General features: G+C 39.3%; 1 protein-coding gene across 2 annotated transcripts; it reads right to left on the bottom strand.

Moving 5' to 3' along the window:
* Nucleotides 1-1943: 1943 nt before the first annotated feature.
* LOC103717826 (probable serine/threonine-protein kinase At1g54610) lies at nt 1944-20579 on the bottom strand. Of its 2 annotated transcripts, none has more exons than XM_008806357.4 (7): nt 19907-20579; nt 19532-19816; nt 19127-19444; nt 11188-11415; nt 6053-6153; nt 4467-4584; nt 1944-2846 (listed from the first exon to the last, which is right to left on the bottom strand). In XM_008806357.4, the coding sequence occupies exons 1-7, from the start codon at nt 20261-20263 to the stop codon at nt 2505-2507; spliced, it is 1749 nt and encodes a 582-aa protein (XP_008804579.2). In that variant the 5' UTR covers nt 20264-20579; the 3' UTR covers nt 1944-2504. The 2 variants fall into 2 exon arrangements, with proteins under 2 accessions (XP_008804579.2, XP_008804581.2); XM_008806359.4 differs by having other exon boundaries at nt 1944-2843; nt 19907-20577.
* Between the last annotated feature and the right edge of the window lie 1054 nt (nt 20580-21633).

Raw genomic sequence — 21633 nt, 5'->3', positions numbered from 1 at the left:
GTTTCTTCAAATCAGTATCATTTGAGGGTAAATGTTTACACCATGGTAAAACATGGCTTGCCTCAAGGTGATAACATCATGAAGCAAATAATTTAAATCAACAAATACATTTATAAGTGATGCAATAGATTGAGAAGATTTAGTTGTAAAACCATGCATAACTAAGGATGGGAGGATACGTACAGAGATAAGAGTGGCGAAGGTGGAAATGTCTTTAAGCCAAAGGTTTCCATTTGTGTTAGATAAAACTGTTGGAATTTGATCATTTGAGAGATAATAAGTAGATTATTTGGAAAAAGAAAAGAAAAGAAAATGAATGAACGAATGAGATATCCTAACCAACCCAACAATCTCTTTATCATAATCCAAACGCCCAATTTGATTACATAATAAATGTAACAGCGCACTAGCAAGTACAACTCATGTCATGACAAAATAATAAGAAAATTACATAATCAATTAAATAAAATATTTTAAATATTTATTTAACATGTTATGTAATTAAAACAAATGGGTATAGTTATTTTAATACTTGTACATAATATATGTGCAGGGGAGCTTGATAGGGTCAAGGTGGAAGTGGATGTATTATAAAATAATTAAAAAAAATGCTACAGGGCGCTCATCATGCACACACAAGAAGTACACTAAATCTTGTGTTTAACAACAAATCCTATGAGTTCCACCAATCACCTTATAGGATTACTCTTTTATTTAGATGGTAAATTATTACTTAAATTAGATGCATTATATTTAATAGGGATTCATCATATTAAGTGGTATTATTTATATGAATACACACTTCCACTGCAGATCGATGTGTCTTTATTTGTGCTCCTCAATAATATTCATTGAAAAATAAATCTTGATGAGTTTATTTAAGGAGTATAAAGAATAATGGGGTTGATTGGCTTGGAGTTGTTCTTGGTACAAAACACCTATGAGAAAAATATTGGGGCTTGGGCTTTATAGGCTTAAAGTCGTCAAACACATGAGCTAGTCCCAAACTTGAGGAAGCGCACCTCAGGATTATTCACCCCCTGGATCTCTGCTCAACATTAGACAAGCCAAGCTACATGCCAAGAATAGGTTCTACTTTGCCAATACCAGGTTTATAACTACTTTGAACAACCCAAGGGTTGTCTCTACAATTTACTTATAAATCATGTACAATTTTCCTTTACATCAATGTTGTCATTAGATTGATAAAAAAAATAGCTTGTAATTACATATAAACTCCTTTCTACCGTTGCGATATCCACAGGAAAACATTCATAAAATCGTACCGAAATTAAACTTGTCGGTTATCGAAATCTGTTTTGCTTCAGATATTATGAATATGTAAAGCATACAACAATCATTCTTGTACCTCGAGCAAAAATATATGACCAACAGGCAAAAACAAACTGAATACACGCATTTGATACAACAAAAGTTACCCAAATGTGGTAAAGGGAAAAAAAAATTAAAACAGCTCGAGAGAAAACAACCCCTAAATTAGGTCTAGAGCTAAAAACGTTTTACATATCGAACATATATTTTCTGGCTTTCAACAATCTCCTTGTCATGGATTTGATTCACATTCTGATGACTACAGATGTAAGAACTGTATTGACGTTAGAGGGGATTTTGATTACCATGACTTGGGTGCTTTAGGAAATTCAGATTCTAAAGAGCAAGTAGGAAGATATCACCAGATTTCAAGCAAACATACAGGTATAGGGAATTTAGCATTTTCTTTTTCTTTTTTACATATCTTGCACATTTGGCAAGAGGATACTGTGCAACAACTGTACACCTAGTGAGAGCTCCCTTATTATTTGGAGGCAGAGAGATTTTTTTAATAACATTAGATGACGATGATAGCGCACAAAATGTGTGAATATGCCATTAATCCAGTCACTTGGACAACAAAAGTAAGAATACTACTGATTGACCACAGATTCAGAAGATAAAACACAATCATGGAAGTTGATATTCATATAGGATACTGCTGCCATTTTAGGTCAGAGTTATTCGCACTGTAACAGTCAACACCACTAAATTTTGAGACTAGAGAAGCATTTCAGAAATCTGAGTGGCAAAAATGTGGAGGGTAGAGGAACAGAGACATGCCCTGGCAAGAGTAAATTACAAACGGATGACAGGAATCCGTAATATTTATTTGACTCAAATAACCTAGTAAGCATTCTTTTTTCAATACGTGAACAAAAAAATTGGAAAAAAAAATAATCAAATATATGTGGTAATGGAAGATTCTCTCCAGCCCTATATACCAAGGCTAACCATCCAATAATTGAACAGGAATAGGAAACAAGGAAGGTGGGGGTGTGTTTATTTCCTTTTTTTTGTGTGTGTGTGTGTGGGAAGGAGGGGGGTTGAAGAACTTTTACCTCTTCATCCAAGAAGCAGGCTTTCCAACCACTGAAGGAACATTAAACAGATGGTGCACCTCAGGGGACTAATCCAGGTCATGTCAAACAGTTCTATTTGGCATATAGATTCTATCTGACACGAGTACTGCCCTTGTCCTCCTGTATTTCCTTAGAGCCATTGGCACCAGCAAGCTGTTTTGAGTAAGCAGGAATGCGGGTATCTCCTGCATTTTGTTTCTTTCGTCTGGGATGGCCAACAGCAGCAGGGTTCATCAATGGTCCGGACCATGTTGTTACATTTCCTTTCTGGTAGGGGAACACCATGCTGAACGAAGCTTCCGGGGGATCAAAGACAGCATCCATATGATGTGGAGAACCTAACAGGTAACCAAGTGCTCCATCTTGATGCGGTGGAGGGAACTTTTCGCTCTTGCTCTTTGCATTTGCATGTGTAATCAGGTGCCGTCTCTGCTAGTTAACAAAAAAAGAAAAATTCCCTTCACTAATTCATTTTGTAAGAAAGCTTTATTAGCACAATATCAGAAACTGCACCTATGCAGTCAGAAAAAATACAGAAATGAGAAACCACTTTGGCAGTGCATGTCCACTAGACTGCCATGTCATCTGTACATTGACCATCAATGAAGAAAGCAACCATTAAGATGAATCATAGAAGTATAATATGAGCATATCAGTGGACAAAAGTAGTAAGGATCAGTGAGTTGCTCTCATGAATATCTCAAGAAACAGCAAAGTAGCAGTCGAGAGTAGCACGAGTCCATGGAAATATGCACGACGAAAAGATTAGAAGGATTATTACTTTAGTAGAAAATAAATTGAAAAGTTGCCAACTGAGTCAATAATTATCTAAGATGTCTCATTCCAGGGCATTAATTCAACTTCGTAGATCACTGTAATCAGAAAATAATCAACAACAGCAAGCAGAACAGGCAGTGATTGTTGGTCAGACTAACTGATATTAAGAAAATAAACAAAAAGACAAGCAATGAAAAGAAAACAGATCATATATATGCTTTCCTGATTTACCAACAAAATCATCAAGTCTTATAGATAAAAGGAAAATAAGTAAAAAGGCACGAATGTAATGAAAACTCAAGCAATACTCTAACTGGTAAGGCTAATCAGGAGCAATAACAGATTCACCTTTTGCTGAATTGCCATATTTCAACCAAGCAGATATTCACACTTAATAAATAGTAGTACGCAGATTTTTGCCTGTCTTAGCCAGAGGGTACCTATTAGATCATTGGTAGGTTAAGAGTGAAATCACCAAGCATACAATAGTACCATGTTTGCCAAATTCTAAACAAACAGCAACCTTTTTTTAGTTGGTAACAATATCATGCACAGTTTGATCAAATATTTTCTTATTATTAAGAATTATGACCTTTAAGCAATTGAAACTGCGTATATACAAATGACACACCATAAACTCACGTACAGCATGAGTGAACATAATGGTTAGCCATGGCCTATATTAAATGGCCAATTCAGTCTTACGTCCCACTACACTTGTTGCACTATTGTGTACATACCAGTATACCACACAAATAAGCAATTTTTGATCCATCATGAACACGAGGGAGGATAGAGGATGTTATAGAGAATATATGCCTCCATAAAGTTGTCACATATGGACATGCACCTTAAACACAGGTTTCCTTGAGTGATGGTAGAGGCAATGGTCAAGTTGTACATTTGAAACGTGCACCCTCTAGCAGAGTAATTAATTATGTTATTCCGACATTCAAAGTGAGAATGTACAAGGCTAAACAGCTGTACAGTTCTAGCCACAAATGGTGCCCTTTCGTTTAAATCCCAATTAAGACTATGAAGAAGACCAAAATGACTTTGATCAATTCTAAACCACAATTGCTAATATTTTTCCATGGATAGAAAAGATCTTTAAATCACATAAATGTAAATTATACTAATAAACAAACATTTTAACCAAATAAGCACAAAACATGATATGTTAAATGCTTAGCATACACGGGAGAAATATTTTATTTAATAAAAAAATGAAATGACAATAAAGGCGCAGTTGGAGCCACAGTTGGCTTGACATACATCAAGGTTTGCATGGAATTCAGCATTAGCCTCCGGAGCAGGAACTGCCTTAGCAGCTCGATCACGTGTACGCATCTTCTTAACTCCATCCGCATGGACCCTTCTGGCAGCTCTTAACCTATATGATGTGTATAAGTTTAGACACTAAACAAATAATAACAAACAGTTGGATATATTTTGCAGACATATTATGCATCTTTAAAAGAGACGTAACAAATGAACATAAAAGTGAAGCGACAACATAAAAAAATATATGTATATACATGTGTGCGTGCATGTGTGTGTGTTGAAGAGGGGGGGGGAGTCGGACCACAAATTTAATGTTAAATCTATGGTACAAGATTTAACAATTCGAACTCAATGATGGGCCCTTCAAATTGGAAATCCATACCAGTAATCATGACCTACATCACTATAAAAGTCTAGAAACCAATAATTACATATGGTGCGGTTTTCTAACCTATGCATTAAGTGGGTGCTAAATTGAAAGATTTTAATTATACAAGACCATGTTTTGCTATGAACTGCGAATCAAAATACTTTGTTCAATCTACAAATGTTTTAACAAGTGTAGATTACAATCAATAAAGTGGATTGCCAATTTAAATGTCCTATAAGATATTTTAGCATACCAGCTTAACGTACACCATTCATTTTTACATCCACATGATGCGTAAGTTTGAGATCACCAAACGAAACATTTTTTTTATTTCTAGGTGTTTGTAAGTGTAGATCTTTCATCTAGATGATACATCATTAATTTTGAAATCATTAAATCTTTTATCAAATATTTAAAGTTAAGTGTGCAGTCCAACTCATACACATATAGTAACGTGTATTTAGTGTATCTATATACCAAAATATTTGGTATTTATCAAACTTTATTTTCTACGCACATTCATTTCCCGCAATGTTAAATTGCTATTTATAAATAATTCAGTCATGGAGTTTTCTGTTTCTTTTCTTTGCAATTTCCTTTTTGAAATTTTACTTCTGCCTGGCGTTGTATGAATTCATGAGTAACACACCATTGTGTCCTAATTTCAAGGCAATTGTACAAGTAAATGCAAAATGGTTGCGGCATTACTTGCCGTGGCTGTTTTCTGCAATCATGAGTGCCAGCACACCAATTTTCTGATGGTTCACTCTCAAGGTCCCAAACTATCCACTGTTCTGAACCTAACATGGATATCTCGTAACCATTGTGAGTTTAAATGCATTACATGCTGTTTTTAGAAATAATTAGCCAGGTGTGTTAAATAGATACATAAAAATAATGTAATATGGAAGCTTAAGAGATTTTTTTTTTTTTTTTTGGTGGGGGGGGGGGGGGGGGGGGGAGAACTTAAAAGAACTTATTACAAGATTTTCCCTTATTATGTAGCTAACTTTATCAAACTGAAGCATAGATTTTTTAAGCATCGGAATGTAATATTCAATTTTATCTTAAATTGAAAACAACTTGGCATTTCATGATGAAAATCAAATAGAGCTAGTTTAACTGAAACCACTATGCAATGCTAACAAAAATATGCAGAGGCATATCTGATATAAATTGAAGAGTCAACAAGATCCTGATTAGCAACCTTCTAGCTTCTTCCTCCCTTAGCTTAGCATCCATCTCTTTGCTTGGAGGATATTTTGGCAGGCTTGAAGGCTCACATGCATAAGGCTCGGTTGTGAAGAACTATAAAAGAAAAAGTACTGGTCATGGTAATTATCTTATACTGAAAAGGATAGCTGAATATGAATAACTAATTGTCTGATAGAAGAAAGTATCCGAGAATGATCACTGAAAGAAGAAGGTGGAACAGCTTTAACTTCATACTTGATTTGTATCTATAAAAACAGTTACCTATTACATAAACTATTCATTTAGCATATGTAGAAGGCCATGAATAGTATTACTTATGTTTCTAACATTGCATGATGCACTGTACAGATTAACATACACTCTGTAGTTCACACAAACCCAAGAGTCCAAGATACTTCATGCAAGAACCTGTTCTTGTCACCACTACACATTAATATTTTATGTTAGGTGACAAATGAACCCCTTATCTACTCATTTATTCAAGTCTAACTTCATCAACCTAATTTTACTACATTTCACGCCAGCATTCCAGTCTAATGCTCATACTTCATAGTATGCACTCACACCCTCTCCAGGAACCAATATCTCAACTAATGCAACATGACAGCTCCATCTGCTGCATTGTAACTGTTCCCTTTTGAATCTATCGCAAGGCAGTTACTTCAAAATATTCATGTTTGAAAGCTAAACTAAACGCCCACTAGCTTTGAGATGGACTCACCTTCAAAATGACAAATGGCATAGATACTGAAAAAGCATTTTCAGAACAGCTCCAGTGCTTACAGGTAATTCCTACACAGCCACGCTTGACAAATAGCCTAACAGTTGTCGACCACTAGGGCGCTGAAATGACTAACAAGCTTTTCTTATAAATAAAAAATCATGTACTCAATGATTTATTTCAATTGTTTCATGTTTTCAGGAAGAACATAACAAATAAAGTTCAATCTACAAACTCCCATTATACTAAGAACTAAAAGATCTCGAGTCTTTTTTTATTGACATATTGCCATATTAAATGTGACCCTAAACAATTAAATCCCAAAATTTGGTCATCTTTCAGGTAAACCTTTAAATTCATGTCTAATTCAGTATTTTGGTAATAATCAATTTACTGTCGGCTTCATAAGGTTGCGCTGACTAAATTACAAGCTCCTTGTTGATAGAAATTTTTTACCTTGATCCTTATTGACAAGATTCATATATGAATGGAAAAAATAATGTAAAAAAGGTATTGTACCAAAAGATGCATGGTTGCTGGTTCCAGAACATGTCATGTACTTCTTGGATTGGCGATCACAAATGAAGCCCACATAAAAACAGACACGGCTGAAAATATTGTAAGAGGTGTACTCTACCCATAAGATACAGATAGAGCATATATAATAAGTGAGTGTCCTATGGTTTTGTGATACAAACAATAGCAGTAACCAAAGTAGATAGGGTGGCAAAACCTAAACTATCACCAACGTTCTCTTTAAATATGATATAGAGGTAAATGCAACATCTGATCATGTAGTTATATTTCTCAAAGCCATTTGACATGACTCCTTCCCTTGAAATCACAAGACATTTAATTAATAGAATCTTCACGGTTATACCTCAAGAATATGTATCCTTAATATTTTCAGCAAAGAATAGGAAAGCTAAAAGCTTAGGGGCTGTCTGGTAGTCAAGTGTTGTTAAAACAGGTTTACATAAAACAGAAAGTGAATAAAATTCATTAAAGTGACTGTTTGGCTTCTTTTCAGTAAAAATGTTAGGAAAAATGGTTAAGCCATAGAAATTTGAAAATTGAAATGTTTCATAAAGAAAAAAAAGTCCTCCGATGTTTTTCATAAAGCTTGATTTCAGAAATCAGGTTTTATAGTTGTCTATTGGAATAAATTCTATTGACAATAAACAGTCCCTTAGACATCTTACTCATATTACTAATATTAGTAATATTGGACAGCAAAATGCAGCTTGCATGATCCAAAGTGCTCCGATACACACTCCATTATTGGAACTTATGATCTACTGAAAAGATGGTTATATTCACAAAGAATGTAAATTAATCTAAGAAAATTGAAGGAAATTAAAAAAAGCGTTTACATAAGCCTTGCTTGAAGTGCACCAAAAGATAAATTAAATACTTCTTTCCGTCCATGCACATATTCATTAGTGTGAGATACCCAACTTGCTTCTTTGGTTTTCCTATTTATCAGAATCAATAGAATAAAATATGTTAGATAATGGCTTCATGACACCCCAACAAAATAATATATATGACCAAACCCACTAAATAAAGATGTGATATTGGCCACATTCACCTAAAAGCCCAAAAGAGGTCTCTACCAATCAGACTAAGGCCCTGTTTGGGGGAGCTGTTGGCAGTAGAGCTGTTAGAAGTAGAGCTGTTGGAAGTAGAGCTGTCTGAAGTAGAGCTGTTATAAAAAGCTGTTTGCTGTTTGGTAACTACATTTGAAAAGTGCTGTGGTACTTTATTTTGTGTTTGGTAAACAAACTGAGAAAGTACTTTTGTATGACAAAATTACCATAAAGGACATTGCATAGTATTATACAACAAAACGTAATAAAACATAACATATATTAATACATAAATATACAATATAATATAATATATTTGTAATATAAAATAATATTATTATAATATAGCATAATAGTAATATAATTATTAGAGTAAATTAATATTTGGTAATATAACATAATATTAAATTATTTAACATAACATATTAATGTATTATGATATAATGTAATATATATTATATTTATAGTATAATACAATAATAAAGGTATAAAATATTATAATTATTAGTGTAAATAATTAATAATATTGAAATATATTTATTTATTATCTTATTTATTCATTCATTCATTCATTTATATAAATATTTATTTATTTATTTATTTATTTATTTTTTATTTTTAAAATTATCTTTTCTTCTCTTTTTTCCTTTCCCTTTCTTCTTTTTTTCTTTTTCCTTTTCTTTTCTTTTTTTCTTCTCTTCTTCTCCTTCCTTCCTCTCCCCCGTTCTCCTTTCTTCTCCTCCCGCGCAGCCGGCGGCGCTGGAAGAGGGCCAGGCTGCTGCGGCCGCGGGAGGGGGCCGGGCCGGAGCCGCCGGCGGCCGTGGGACGGGGCCGGGCCGTGGCCGGCAGTGCCCGCGGCAGTCTCGGCGGCCGCGGCTGGCCACCTGGGAAATGCTCTCCTCCCGCGAGGCCGACAGCGCCGGGCCGTGGCGGACGCGGGAGGGGGGCGGGTTGTGACCGCCGGCGGCCGCAGGAAGGGGGAGGGCGCCCCCTTCTTCTTCCTATTCTTCGGCCCCTCCCCATCGTGGGAAGGAGGAGGGCGCCGGGCCTTTCCGTGACAGGGGCATCATCGCCGGCGGCGGCCGCAGGAAGGGGAAGACCACTCGTCTTCCTCTTCTTCGGCACCTCCCCACCATGGGGGCGGGGGAGAGGGAGGGGGTGCGACGGCGGGGCAGTGGAAGAGGGTACGGCGGCGGGGGAGAGGGAGTGGGGTTGGGTGGGAGAGGAAGAGACGGTGAGAGGGAGGTTTTTGGGAGGAAATTTTTTTTTTAAATGGGGGTATTTTGGTCAAAAATACAGTTTTGCGAAAAAGCTGAAAACAGCGTTTTCGGAAAACTCCAAATTGGAGCTTCCCTCCAAAAGCTGTTTTCAGCTTCCCGCAAAAGCTGAAACAGCTTTTTGGAAAATTTACCAAACACCATTTTTTAGCTAAAAGTACTTTTGGAGGGCCAGAAAGTGCTTTTTGGCCCTCCAAAAGCTCCCCCAAACAGGGCCTAAGTTGAAAGAGGGAAAAAAGCAACTAAAACCTAAGGAATAATTTCACTTAGTAATCAAGATCTCTGCGATAATTCTTCCATCTAGCCTTGCAAGCTTCTCGCACCAAACTAAATTCTAGACACAATATCGAACAATCGAATTCAACCATATTCATATAAAGTCTTCTTAACTTAGTAAAAACAAACAAAAAATATAACTTAGATCCTAATTACACCAAGATAAAATCAGGTCCTATCAACTTCACTAAAACAACTTAGCTGGTATATTAACACTTCCAAATGATAAATTTCCCCAAGATGCCCAATTTCATGGGATAGTAAAATGAAAGTGGCATCAGAAATTTACCCGTACAACCTTACAAATCTCAGATTTATCAAAGATGAAAAAAATTCAAAAAGCATTTACCTAAGTTTCTGACCTACCAAAACAATTTCAAATAATCGGTTAAAAAAATCACCCATATTAAAAAAACTCAAATTGCACAGCATGAAGGGAAGGAGGGAGGATATGGCCTTACAAATCACAGACTTATCAAAAACATTTACCTGAGTTCCTGACCTACCAAAACAATTTCAAAATGTCAGTCAACAAATCACCAATATAAAACAATATTCAAACTACACAGCAAGAAGGGAAGGAGGGAGGGAGGAAGGGGGCAAGACAGACAGCGAGAGAGAGAGAGAGGAGAGGAGAAGCTGGCAAGCATTCAAAAAAACCACAAAACACAGCTTCATCTTGAGCAGAGATAGATTCTGGTCGAGTCAGCACAACACGGCATGACATGGCATGAGATGATACATAATGCGCTAGTAATTAATGGCACAGAATACTGACAGAATATTGGCTGTGTGGTAGTAGTTGAAATGCTCCTATGCCAATGCATGCCAAGCATTGGCATGGCATGGCACATGCTGTACCAATACTAAGCCAGAATGTAATACTTCAGTCCTCACTTGAAACTACTATTAATAAGTATTTTTATGAACGGTAACAATTTTCTTCAAAGTAGACATAATTCATGGTTAAACATACCTACCTATCAAAGTAGACATACAAGCATCTCCATAAGATGTTTACTGGTATCAATGGAAAGGGCCATAAAGTATATATTAAAGCTATGCCATAACATATATATTAAAAGCTAAATAGCAATCTTTGCAGAATGAAACATTAGATTATTACAAAATAAATGAAGGTAAAGTGAGAATGAAACACTTTAATACATTTTCCTGTGATACTCCTAGTATAAGACCAAACATGAAGGATAAGTATAAAAGAGATATAATAAGATAAAAATGGTTTGAGACACAGAAAACTTACCTCACTTCTTAATGCGGCAGTGGCAGTTTGACGTTCAGCTGGGTCAATTGCAAGAAGAGTTTCAATTAATGCTAATGATGATGGTGGAAAATCTTTAAATGCCTCTTTTATGCAACGTTTATATGGCTGTTGGGTTTTAAAACTTGAAGCATGTGGCAACTTTGACTTCTTCCAGTATTCTTCTGAAGGGGAGCCACACAGCTTGAAAATCTTATGCAGCTGTTCAACCTAATAAATGTAAACATGGTTAAGCTAATCTGAATTAGCTATAGATACATGTGTTAGCAAGTGACTCTGCAGGATGATTCCAGGAGCAACTATGGAATTGTAAATTGTTTCCAATATGAAGTTTCATTGCCAAGATACAGGCACTATCTCATAGCTGTAAGTTTTAAGCAATATTTCTGATATGCGTGTGCATGTGAATACAAAACCAGGATAATTAATTGGGTGGATTGATCACCCTCAGGACAAAATTTTAGAGGCTGAGGACAGAGTGGATTTTTTTTTAACAAAAAAATGACATATAAGCAAGCTCAACCATGTATTGTGATTATAATCTTTGGTTAATCAAAACAAAAAAGTGTAACCATATTACTTGAATGATAAAGGAAATGGGCATGTGTCTAGGGTCTTCCCAGTTAAAACACACTGAACCTGAGCCAAACATATAAAACCAATTACCCAGCCCAAGACCAGGGTTACTCTGAACAAGCTCAAGCCTAAGCTAATCAGAAGGAAGGCTGTTTATGTAGTCAGTTGCTATTAGGACCCAGGCTCAGGAAAAAAAATTGTTTATTTATAAAGAAGAGCACTGACGTATATCAAGCATTCCAAGATATTCTTAGAAGCCTAAAATATGATCCTTCAACATTTTTTTATGAGTGAATCCAACTTAGATGTAGGTTATAAATCTATAACGGGCTAGAAAATGGAACCCAAAACCAAGCCTAGCTCAGCCTGGTCAGTGTAGATTCTCATCCTAAGCCTATTCGAAACAGGATCTTGCTTAAACACTCATCCAGCTGGCCTAGCCTATTGGCACTGCTTTATGTTATCAGCACGAAGTGCGAAGTAAAAGAAATATAGGCAAGATGCACAACTAGGGTACCCAATTTCCACATTAGAACAAGGTTACTCATAGAACATAAAAATTCTGATGTACATACTCTAAGACTATGTTATTGTATCCCACTTCGTTTATCAGAGAAAAGGTTTACAAAATGCCTGATACCATTTCTTATCTAGTTGATCACTTTGTCAGTTTTTTTTGACCAACTGGTATCACAATCCATGGCCAGCCTCTCTTCTGTTAATTTTTTTTCATGGAGTAAATCATAACCAATGAAAAAGAACTGACATCAAGTCCGAAAAGTTCAATTAAAACCATGACGAATCAGAATTTGCACAGCTAATGTGACATAATCTAGAAGGATAAGGCTCCCTGGTCAAGATTAACTTATCAAAATATCAAAATCTTCCCTAGAATCCTAAGTGGAAAGGTGCTCTGAGAAAAAAGTACATAGGAAGAAAATCAGAATATGATACCACAAAAGGCAAAATAGTGTTAACATGGTATTACATGTTTTTACGGGGGTTCAAAAAAAAAAAGATCTAACTAGTAATTGAGAACTTTGGGAACCTTAACGCAGGAAATGAAAGAAATGGTTTCCCAACAATTTTGTTAGGTGACTTCAACAATTAAGATGACAAGATATTATGAGAAAAGAGAGAAAAACTAGATTTTATAAAATTATTTTGATGTGAGATAGAGCATAATTATAGGCAGACTCAAGGTAGGCTGAACTGGGCCGAACAGGGACCGAACGCCCGGTTCGGCCCATACTGAGCTGACCCGATGGGGAACCGGGTCAATTTGTCTATTAAATTTGGTTCCACCGATACCGAACCAGCCAGAATGGATTCCGAAGTGCCCCAAAAAGGCCGGAACCGGCCGGTTCCATTTGAACTCAGTGCAAACCGTCTGGTTCGCACTAAGTTAACCCGGTTCGGAACCGGGCCCCCTCCTTTTTTTCTTTTGTTAAAAGGTGTTGGGAAGGTCGACCAACATCTTCTTCTCTCTTTGGTTTAGACTTTAAAGTCTAAATGGCTCTCCCTTCCCTCCAATTTGCAAAATCACACCGATTCAATGTGATTGAAGGAAGTTCCAAACCTAAATAAGGTGGTTTCCTCTTTTCTATCTCATTCCTTCTATTTTTTAAGAGGGCTCAAAAAAACAGCTCAAAACTTGCAAAATAAAGAAAGATCAAGCTAAAATTTTTAATTTGGGCTTGATTTATGATATGATGTAAATCTATGAATGATCTACATGATAACATAAAAATTTTGGCATGAATCTGCTGTCCAGGGAGGGAGTGGAGAACATGAGACTACTATTTATGAGACACAGCCGCAAGGTGGTCTTCGATTCACCGATGAGTTTCAGTTTACGCATGCTACACAAGAAAATAACTATGGTGCACGATCTGATGGAGCCCGCGCGGCTACGATTGCGTATAGGAGACGGACTTCTTGAGGTCATTCAGAAGGACATGATACAGTTGTAGATGACCTCGCACGTGGAGTAGGATCCATAGACGTATCAGGTTTCGAGTTGTATATTGGATCCTATTACCCACAGCCCCAGACAACCTATGATCCATACGGATACGAATATAGATATGATACATCTGAGGCATCTTCCGGTGGCTACTACACTACGTAGTTCAGAGCATTTTACAGGTTAGATTTTTCTGCCAGCTTATTCAGATGGGCTCCTTCACAACTGTTTTATTAGCCAGACGATACCTCTCAGAGCTAGAATTTCAGCAAGAGATTTGAAAGTGCTTATAACCCAGAATGCATTTCTTATGGGATGAACATAGAAGACTACAACGCCGCTTATTTAGAGAAGTAGGCTGATTTGCCGCCTGACTATGCTAATGATCCGGATATCTACAAGAGGCATCACCACTCGATAAAATTTTACATATCGGTATGTATGTTGTACTTTAAATATATGTAATCGATTGTATTATTTTATATTTTTTATTTTACTACTTGATTTGAGATTCATATTGCTTCTTGTAGCACGCAAGATCTCATTAATCATTTTATATTTTGCATCATTTTAAAACAACAAGATGCATCATTTAGGTTAAACCGAAATCATAGAAATATAAAAGCATAAAAAATATATCGAATTAGACTTAAAATCATTAAAAAAGTTAAAAAAGATTGATTACCAATTAATTGAACTCGAAAAACTCAATACCGACCCATTCGCCGACCGATACGGATTCCGATACCAGTTCAGCAAATCTTGGGTAGAATCCTTTTTTTATTACTAAAGAGCGATGCATAAGCACAAGATAGGAAGAAGACAAACAAGAGAAAAGAAAATAGCATATGGTACATGAATACCATATTTGAATAGGATGGTATAGATCATGGTATGTTGAACCGATCGGAACCGATCGGTTCAGCCTGTCGGCACCGGTACGGTACAGCATATAAAATCGATTTCGTACTTGTCCCGGTGCGAACTAAGCCGGTTCCACTAGCACAAGCCGGTACCAGGGCGAACTGGGCCGGTGCGCATTTTTCCTGCCCGCCCACGCGTGGGGAAGAGCGTGATGGGGGCTCACGGTCCAAAACCACTCACCAAGCCCCTTTGCCTCGCGCTCCTTGCGTGCGCCTTTGAAAATCGCTGATGGTGGACCGATTGTAGGTAACATCGGTGGAACAACTCAATACTAAGATCAACAATGAAGCAAACTGAATTTTATTCCACTCAAATTGAAGAACAAACAATAACAAGAACAATCAAAAGCAAAACAATCTAGTTGAGCAATCAAGAATCTCTACTAGCCCAAATCTAGCAAAGGATTGAAAAGATCCCTTCCTAGCCCAATCTAGTGGAGATTGATGTATCTACCACTAGCCCAAGTCCTAGAACACAAGATCTAAGGACCAAAATCGGCACAAACGCCGCCCAAGCCTTACGGCCGACTCTCTCACAAGAGAACAAGACTAAACTCAACTCTGGATTATTCTGGGGATATTCTGGGATGTCTCACAATGGCTTCTTACAACTCTATTTATAGACCCAAGACTTTAGACAAAATTAAGTAACTCTTTCTAAGATAACATGGTAAACAATCTTCCCACGGATCCAAGGCTTCTCCACCGTTGATTGGCATGTGATCAATGGCTTGGAGAGGCCCTAGAAGATCTTTAATCTTTATCTTCTGGATTTGCATGGATCCTGTGTTCCGAATGCACCGCTCACGCGTCCCGGATGGTTTGACTCGGTCTTCTTTTGCTGAATGGACGGCTGAGATGGCTGGAAGGCAAGGCTGGCTGGAACACGCGTCCCGGTTGACCGGGTCGCGCGACCTGGGAGTCCCAGTGTGGCCGAGGTCGGCTCGGCCTTCGGCGGGGCCCGAGGTCGGCCTGGCCGAGGTTGGCTCGGCCTTCGGCGGGGCTCGAGATCGGCCTAGCCTCTGGTCAAGGTCGGCTCGTCCTCTGGCAAGGCCCGAGGTCGGCCTGGCTGAGGTCGGCTCGTCCTATGGCAGGGCCCGAGGTTGGCCTGGCGCGTATGTGGAGACTGCCCGTTAGGTTGATGGAGCGAGGTCTGGCGCGCGGGCTGATCTCATATGGTGCCGAAGTCGTGGATAAATCTCATGGTAGAATAAGGGTCGGCCGGCCACAAGACACATCAATTGGCCACCTTGGCCCCTGGTTGGCGCTTGGTCGTTGCTCGGCTTGCGGCGTGGTTTGTAGAGATCCTCAACAGAGAGCCCACGCGCGGGGAAGAGTTCAGCCTGCGTGGGCCAATTAATGCCACTCTGTGGCATTTAACGCGTCATGCATGCGGACGCGCAGTATTTTTTTTAGAAATCGCGCACAGACGCGCGAGCGGAGAATCGCGCGCCTGCATGCGATTCCCTGCGCAGGGAACTACGCCTGCGGTCAGTTCTCCAGTAGGGAATCGCGCCTGCGCGCGGTTCCCCGCACGAGACAGCACATCCACGCGGGCTGCTAGCCCGTGTGGGCCATTTATGCCACAGAGTGGTCCGCGTGCGGACGCGTTGTTTTTTTTTCTTTTTTTTTTTGACGTTCGCGCGTGGTCGCGTCCGCGCGCGCATCTCCAGTTCGGTACCGATTCCAACCGGTACCAAACCAGTACCGTACCAGTATCGGTGCTCACCGGTACGTTGGTACGGTCGGTCCTGCGAACTTTAGTCTAGATAGTCTGCCCAAATGTGGGAAGAGGGAAGAGCAGCTCTCCCGAGTTTTCCCAGATATAATTTATACTCCAAAAAAGATTTATATCTCAGTTTATTGCACTTTCCATCCATGTATCATGCTTCTATGCAATCTGTCGACTCTTCTTTGTAAAATGTAAAGCAACTCAAAGTTTTAAAGGTGCAGAAGGCATCCTTGTAGTGGTTAAAAAAAAATCTTTATAGGTACACTTGGATGAACTTTGTAATCTGCAACTTCAGTGACCAATCAACCTCGTCATCTTCTTCAAATCACCATTTCAAAAGTTTGCTGAGTCATAGTCACTTCCTCAATTTTATCACATATAAACGTTGGTCCGCTCACTGGACCTTCAAGTTTTGCATGTGCTATAGCAATAAGGTGTGTGGCTCTTCTTTACCATTTTTTTAACTAAGGCTGCCAAACAATTCTCAGCAGATAGATAGATAGATAGATAGATATTATTTACATATAAAATATTATGTAGTATACATTTTAGCCATCTGCCATTTTTTAATAAGATAAGATTGTTCAGATCTCCTAACTATGAAAGATTAGTTCTATAATTTAAGTATCTTGATAAAAAACACTCCCACTTTTGTGGATGCACTTCTTAATTTGTTCTTCAAAATAATTTGGGAACTGAACCTTTGAAGAGTGCATGACTGCATGGATAAGCTCACACCAACCTGTTAGTTTTGGGTCCAATATCTATGATCTGTCTTCTCTATGAAGGACCCAAAATACATTACACATCATTGGAAAGTGCATTAACACAAACACAACAATAAGAGGAGGCAATACAAAAGTGTATAAGATTCACCTTATGTCAAAAAGATAAGTTTACATGTGGACAATTCTTTAAAGTCTACCATCAAATCCCAGGGCTCAACCTTGGATAGGCAGTGGGAACTACCAAGCTTGTGTATAAAAGGAGACATTTACATTAAAAATGAGTATTAATAAACATACGTTGGAGCAAGGTTCGCCGAACCGGTCTGTACCGGCCGGTTCTGGTTGTATCGGACCGGTCTGGCCTGAAACCGGTACCAGATTAGCGTTGAAAGCAGTTCCAGGGGCATCTCCGGTCAGAACCGACTGGTACGGGTGCGAACCAGCCAGTTCGCACGGGTATGGTATTTTTTTTTATCCACAGCGCTGCGCACTGTGGATTTTTAAACCACATCGCGGCGCTGTGGTGTCAAAGCATATGGCCGAAAGGGCCACGTGCTCCCTTGGGGAAGAGCGCCCTGCGCGCGGGGAACCGCGCTGGAAACCGCCTTGCACGTTGTTACCCTACCCACGCGATCATTAATGCCACAGAGTGGCATTTAATGCTATTCTATGGTATTTAATGGTGGCGCGCGGGGCCGAAAAAAAATTTGGTTCGTACTGGCCGATTCCGGTACGAACCGGAACCGTACCGGTCCGGTAGACGACCGGTACCGATATGGTGAACCTTGCTTTGAAGAGTTTAAAAGATGGATTACTTTGAAGCCATTAGATCTCATTCAAATGGCCGAGACAAACTTTAAGCATGCATGAATTGTAGGGGCCTACAGACCCCATGGGCCAAATCTCTCACCTAAGTCAACTCTCTTTTATTTGCATCTCCTCCTGTATCTCTCTAGTCTTCAACCATCCCCAAATTTATCACTTTCCTAGCAATCAATCTTATCAGGTCGTCCTTTGACTTGCTTCACCTTCTCTATCTCTCACTCATGTTGTTCTTGATGGTTCTAATCCAATCCAACTCCGTCATCTTCTCCATCAATGGGCTTGCCTCCACAGCCACTCCCCCTCATCACAGGTCCCACAGACACCACCCTTTCCAACCTTGAACCAAATCAAGCTAAGTCAAGCCAACCTCTATTTTGAGAATCAACAAGCAAAGCTTGAGCTCAGCCTAGATGGCTTGTGATGAGCTTGAGCCAGCCTCATTGCTCACAGAGCCAAATTTAAACTGGTCATAGATCGCTTGATTTCTGGTAATTCAAAGCCTTAACTTGATTGTAGGCTTGCTTTTCATCGACACCTAACCTTCACAATTGCATCAATCATTTGACTTCCTTAAAGAATTGCTTAGTTACCTTTAATACATGATCATACATCCCCAAGCATTATGCAAAAATTTCTTGGTAATTGGTCCCTGGGTCTTGTATCCTATCCAACTAAAATTAAGCATATTATAAACCTAGATAATTCATCCCTCATGGGAGACTCTTAGGGCATCCAACTTAAATTCTAGAATGATGCTATAGCTAGTTTGCTAAATTAAAGTAGCGAACATATGCATGTCCTATGATCAATTTATAGTCCATTTATTCATATCTATAAGATTGTACATTTATTAAGCATCACTGAGTTCACACATCTCTTCCATACATGAACATGGTATAGTATCCTATTCATAAGGCAGAATTATCATAGTTGTATACGATTATATTAATTTCCTAATACGGATCTGATATACTCTCAAGCACCAGCCACTAAGTTTCACATCCTAATGTTCAAAAAATATATACATAACACAGCTCTTATTTTTCTTTACAAATAAGAAAACAAAAATGTGAATTAAGACAGGTGAACTCTCTAACTAAAGCAGTTGGAAAGTACCATGTGGAAGCAGTTGATGTTGCAGGGCAAAGAATCAACAAGATATACAAGTTACCTCAGTTCGCCCTGGCATGATAGGCCTCCCAGCCAATAACTCGGCTAGAATGCAGCCTGCACTCCAGAGGTCTACACCCACGCCATAATCAGTAACACCCAACAGAAGCTCCGGGGCCCTATACCAAAGTGTGACCACCCGGCTAGTCATAGGGTGCTTGTGGTTAGGATCAAAGATAGTAGCCAAGCCAAAGTCTGCAATCTTGAGTATCCCACCATTATCAATTAGGAGATTTGATCCCTTAATATCACGGTGCAGCACACCACTATTGTGACAATGCTCGAGCCCCGACAGCAACTGATGCATATAACACTTTACCTGTTCAAAAACAGAAATTTTAGATAGGAACTTGCATAAAGATCACACTTTTTAGACAGAATTCAACTAAGAGCGATGAAATTTAACCTGTGGTTCTGTGAACTTGATTCCAGGGCTAGCAGCAAGACCAGCCAGGTCATGCTCCATGTACTCGAACACTAGATACAAACTACAAGTCATCCTGGATGTCGCTAAACCCTCCAACTTCACTATATTGGGGTGATCCAACTGTCGCAGTATGAGGATCTCTCTGGCCATAAACTTCACGCTCTCCGGCTCCAAATTATCGAACCGGACCTTCTTTAAAGCCACGATGTTACCCGATAAGGTGTCTCTAGCCTTGTAAACGTTACTATAAGTCCCTTGCCCAATCTAATTCACCAAAACAGATGCCATCTTTAGTAACAAAATCATTACAAAGAAATCAAGAAATAGGGGCCGTGGAAGGAAAAAGGGGCTTGCCTTAGCGAGCTTCTCGAAGGTGTTTGCAAGGCGGGGCGTCCACCCTTTGATGGCCTCCCCGGCGACGGTGGAGAGCCAGGAAGGCCACCCGGCGGCAACCTGCTCGCCATGGACATGCCCCGGGGGGGTTCCCAGCCTCGGGTCCGCCCGCTGCCGCCGCCGCCGATGCGGCCGCTCTCCTTTTTGGTCCGCGCGCTCCCGCTCCTCCGCCCGGGTGGCTGCGGGGGCATCGACAGCGGCGGTCTCGATCTTGGACAGGGCAGCCTGAGACTTGCGGCTGGAGGCCCGCCCCATCTCCCGCCGGAGGGAGGCGGAGGAGGGGGCGGGGGAGGCATCCTTGCCGAAGGCGCAACCCATCGCTCATCAGCTCACCGCCGCGAGAGCTCGGAGTGCAATCGGAACGCTGGCGAAGTAGGACAATTGGGAAACCTAGATTTAGGGTTCGAAGTCGTCTTCTTCTTCTTCTCTCTATCTGTTTTTCTCAATTTTTTTGGGATTTTCTTACTCTTTTGAGGAAAAGACAGGGTAGTTCGAGCGATTAAGGCGGTAAAACAGAAAGAAAAGGGAGGGTGTGCGGAGCTGGCGGCGAGGGGATCCCAGGCGGTATGATGCTTCGCGGAGAGGATGAAAGCAGAGAGAATAGAAGGCAGAAGGGGAGTGAAAAGGGAGTTCTGAAGAGTCTAATATGAGAGGGGAAGGACCCAAGGGAGGGAGCAATATTATAGCAGGGAAGGGATCAGTTCCAGAGGTGGAGTTGCGAGCTGCCTGGACAAGTCTTCGCCATACACGACAGGTGCTGCGGGTTAGCTCGATCATCTTGGAGGACGATTCTGCTATAGTTATTGGGTGGATTCGGCAGGAACCGAGTGGTGAGAGCATAGACCACCCTCTGATCCGGGACATCGGGATGATAGTGAGGGATGGCGCGGCCTTTCAGACCAAGCATATATTCAGAGAGGCCAACGGAGCGGCTGACTGGGTGGCTGCATACGCGGCCCACCACTCAGGATACGCTCTGTGGGCAGGAGAGAGAGAACTGCCATTGGTACTACGTGAGATTGTGTATTTTGACTTTTTTGGATGTATTCGGACACGTATTGTCTGAAGAACCCGTAAAAAAAATAAAAAAAATAAAAAAAAAAAGGAGGGGATGGTTTTTTTTTATGGCGGTAACGAAGAAAGGGGTTAAAAGAGGAATGTTGCAGTTATCGGCAGGGAAGCGCAAAAATAAAGCTTTCCACATTAATTAGTTAAATTTTCACCAAGGATAGATTTTCAAAGGACGGACGGAATGTACGGCAAAAAAATATATTTTTTTTGGTTGATGTTTTTTAAAAGTTAAAAAAAATAGTATTTTTTATAGAAATAAGATTTTATGTTTAATATAAAAAAAATTCTTGAGTATACAGAAAAGCTACTGTTGGGAATTCAATTTATTGAGTATTTCTATGGAAATAAGATATTTTTTATTAAGAATATAATAAGTATTTTATATATTTTTTAGAAAAGTAGGCATAGATATAACAAATATAAGCGACTCTAAAATGTGTCACTCTCTCATGTCAACTAAATATAACAAAATTATTTTTTCAGACATCATATTATTATTATTTTTTTTAAAAAAATATCTAATAAAAAAATTATGAACGGTTTTGAATAGATTCTAAGGCGCCAACAAGTTTTTAGTGTTTGGAGTGCAAGTTTTCTCTTGACTCAATTTTTTTGTT

Source organism: Phoenix dactylifera, unplaced genomic scaffold (assembly GCF_009389715.1).
Source record: "Phoenix dactylifera cultivar Barhee BC4 unplaced genomic scaffold, palm_55x_up_171113_PBpolish2nd_filt_p 000077F, whole genome shotgun sequence".
In the NCBI taxonomy this organism is placed as follows: domain Eukaryota; kingdom Viridiplantae; phylum Streptophyta; class Magnoliopsida; order Arecales; family Arecaceae; genus Phoenix; species Phoenix dactylifera.
Note: the sequence above shows the minus strand (reverse complement) of the source record. Positions and strands in the feature narration are given on the sequence as shown.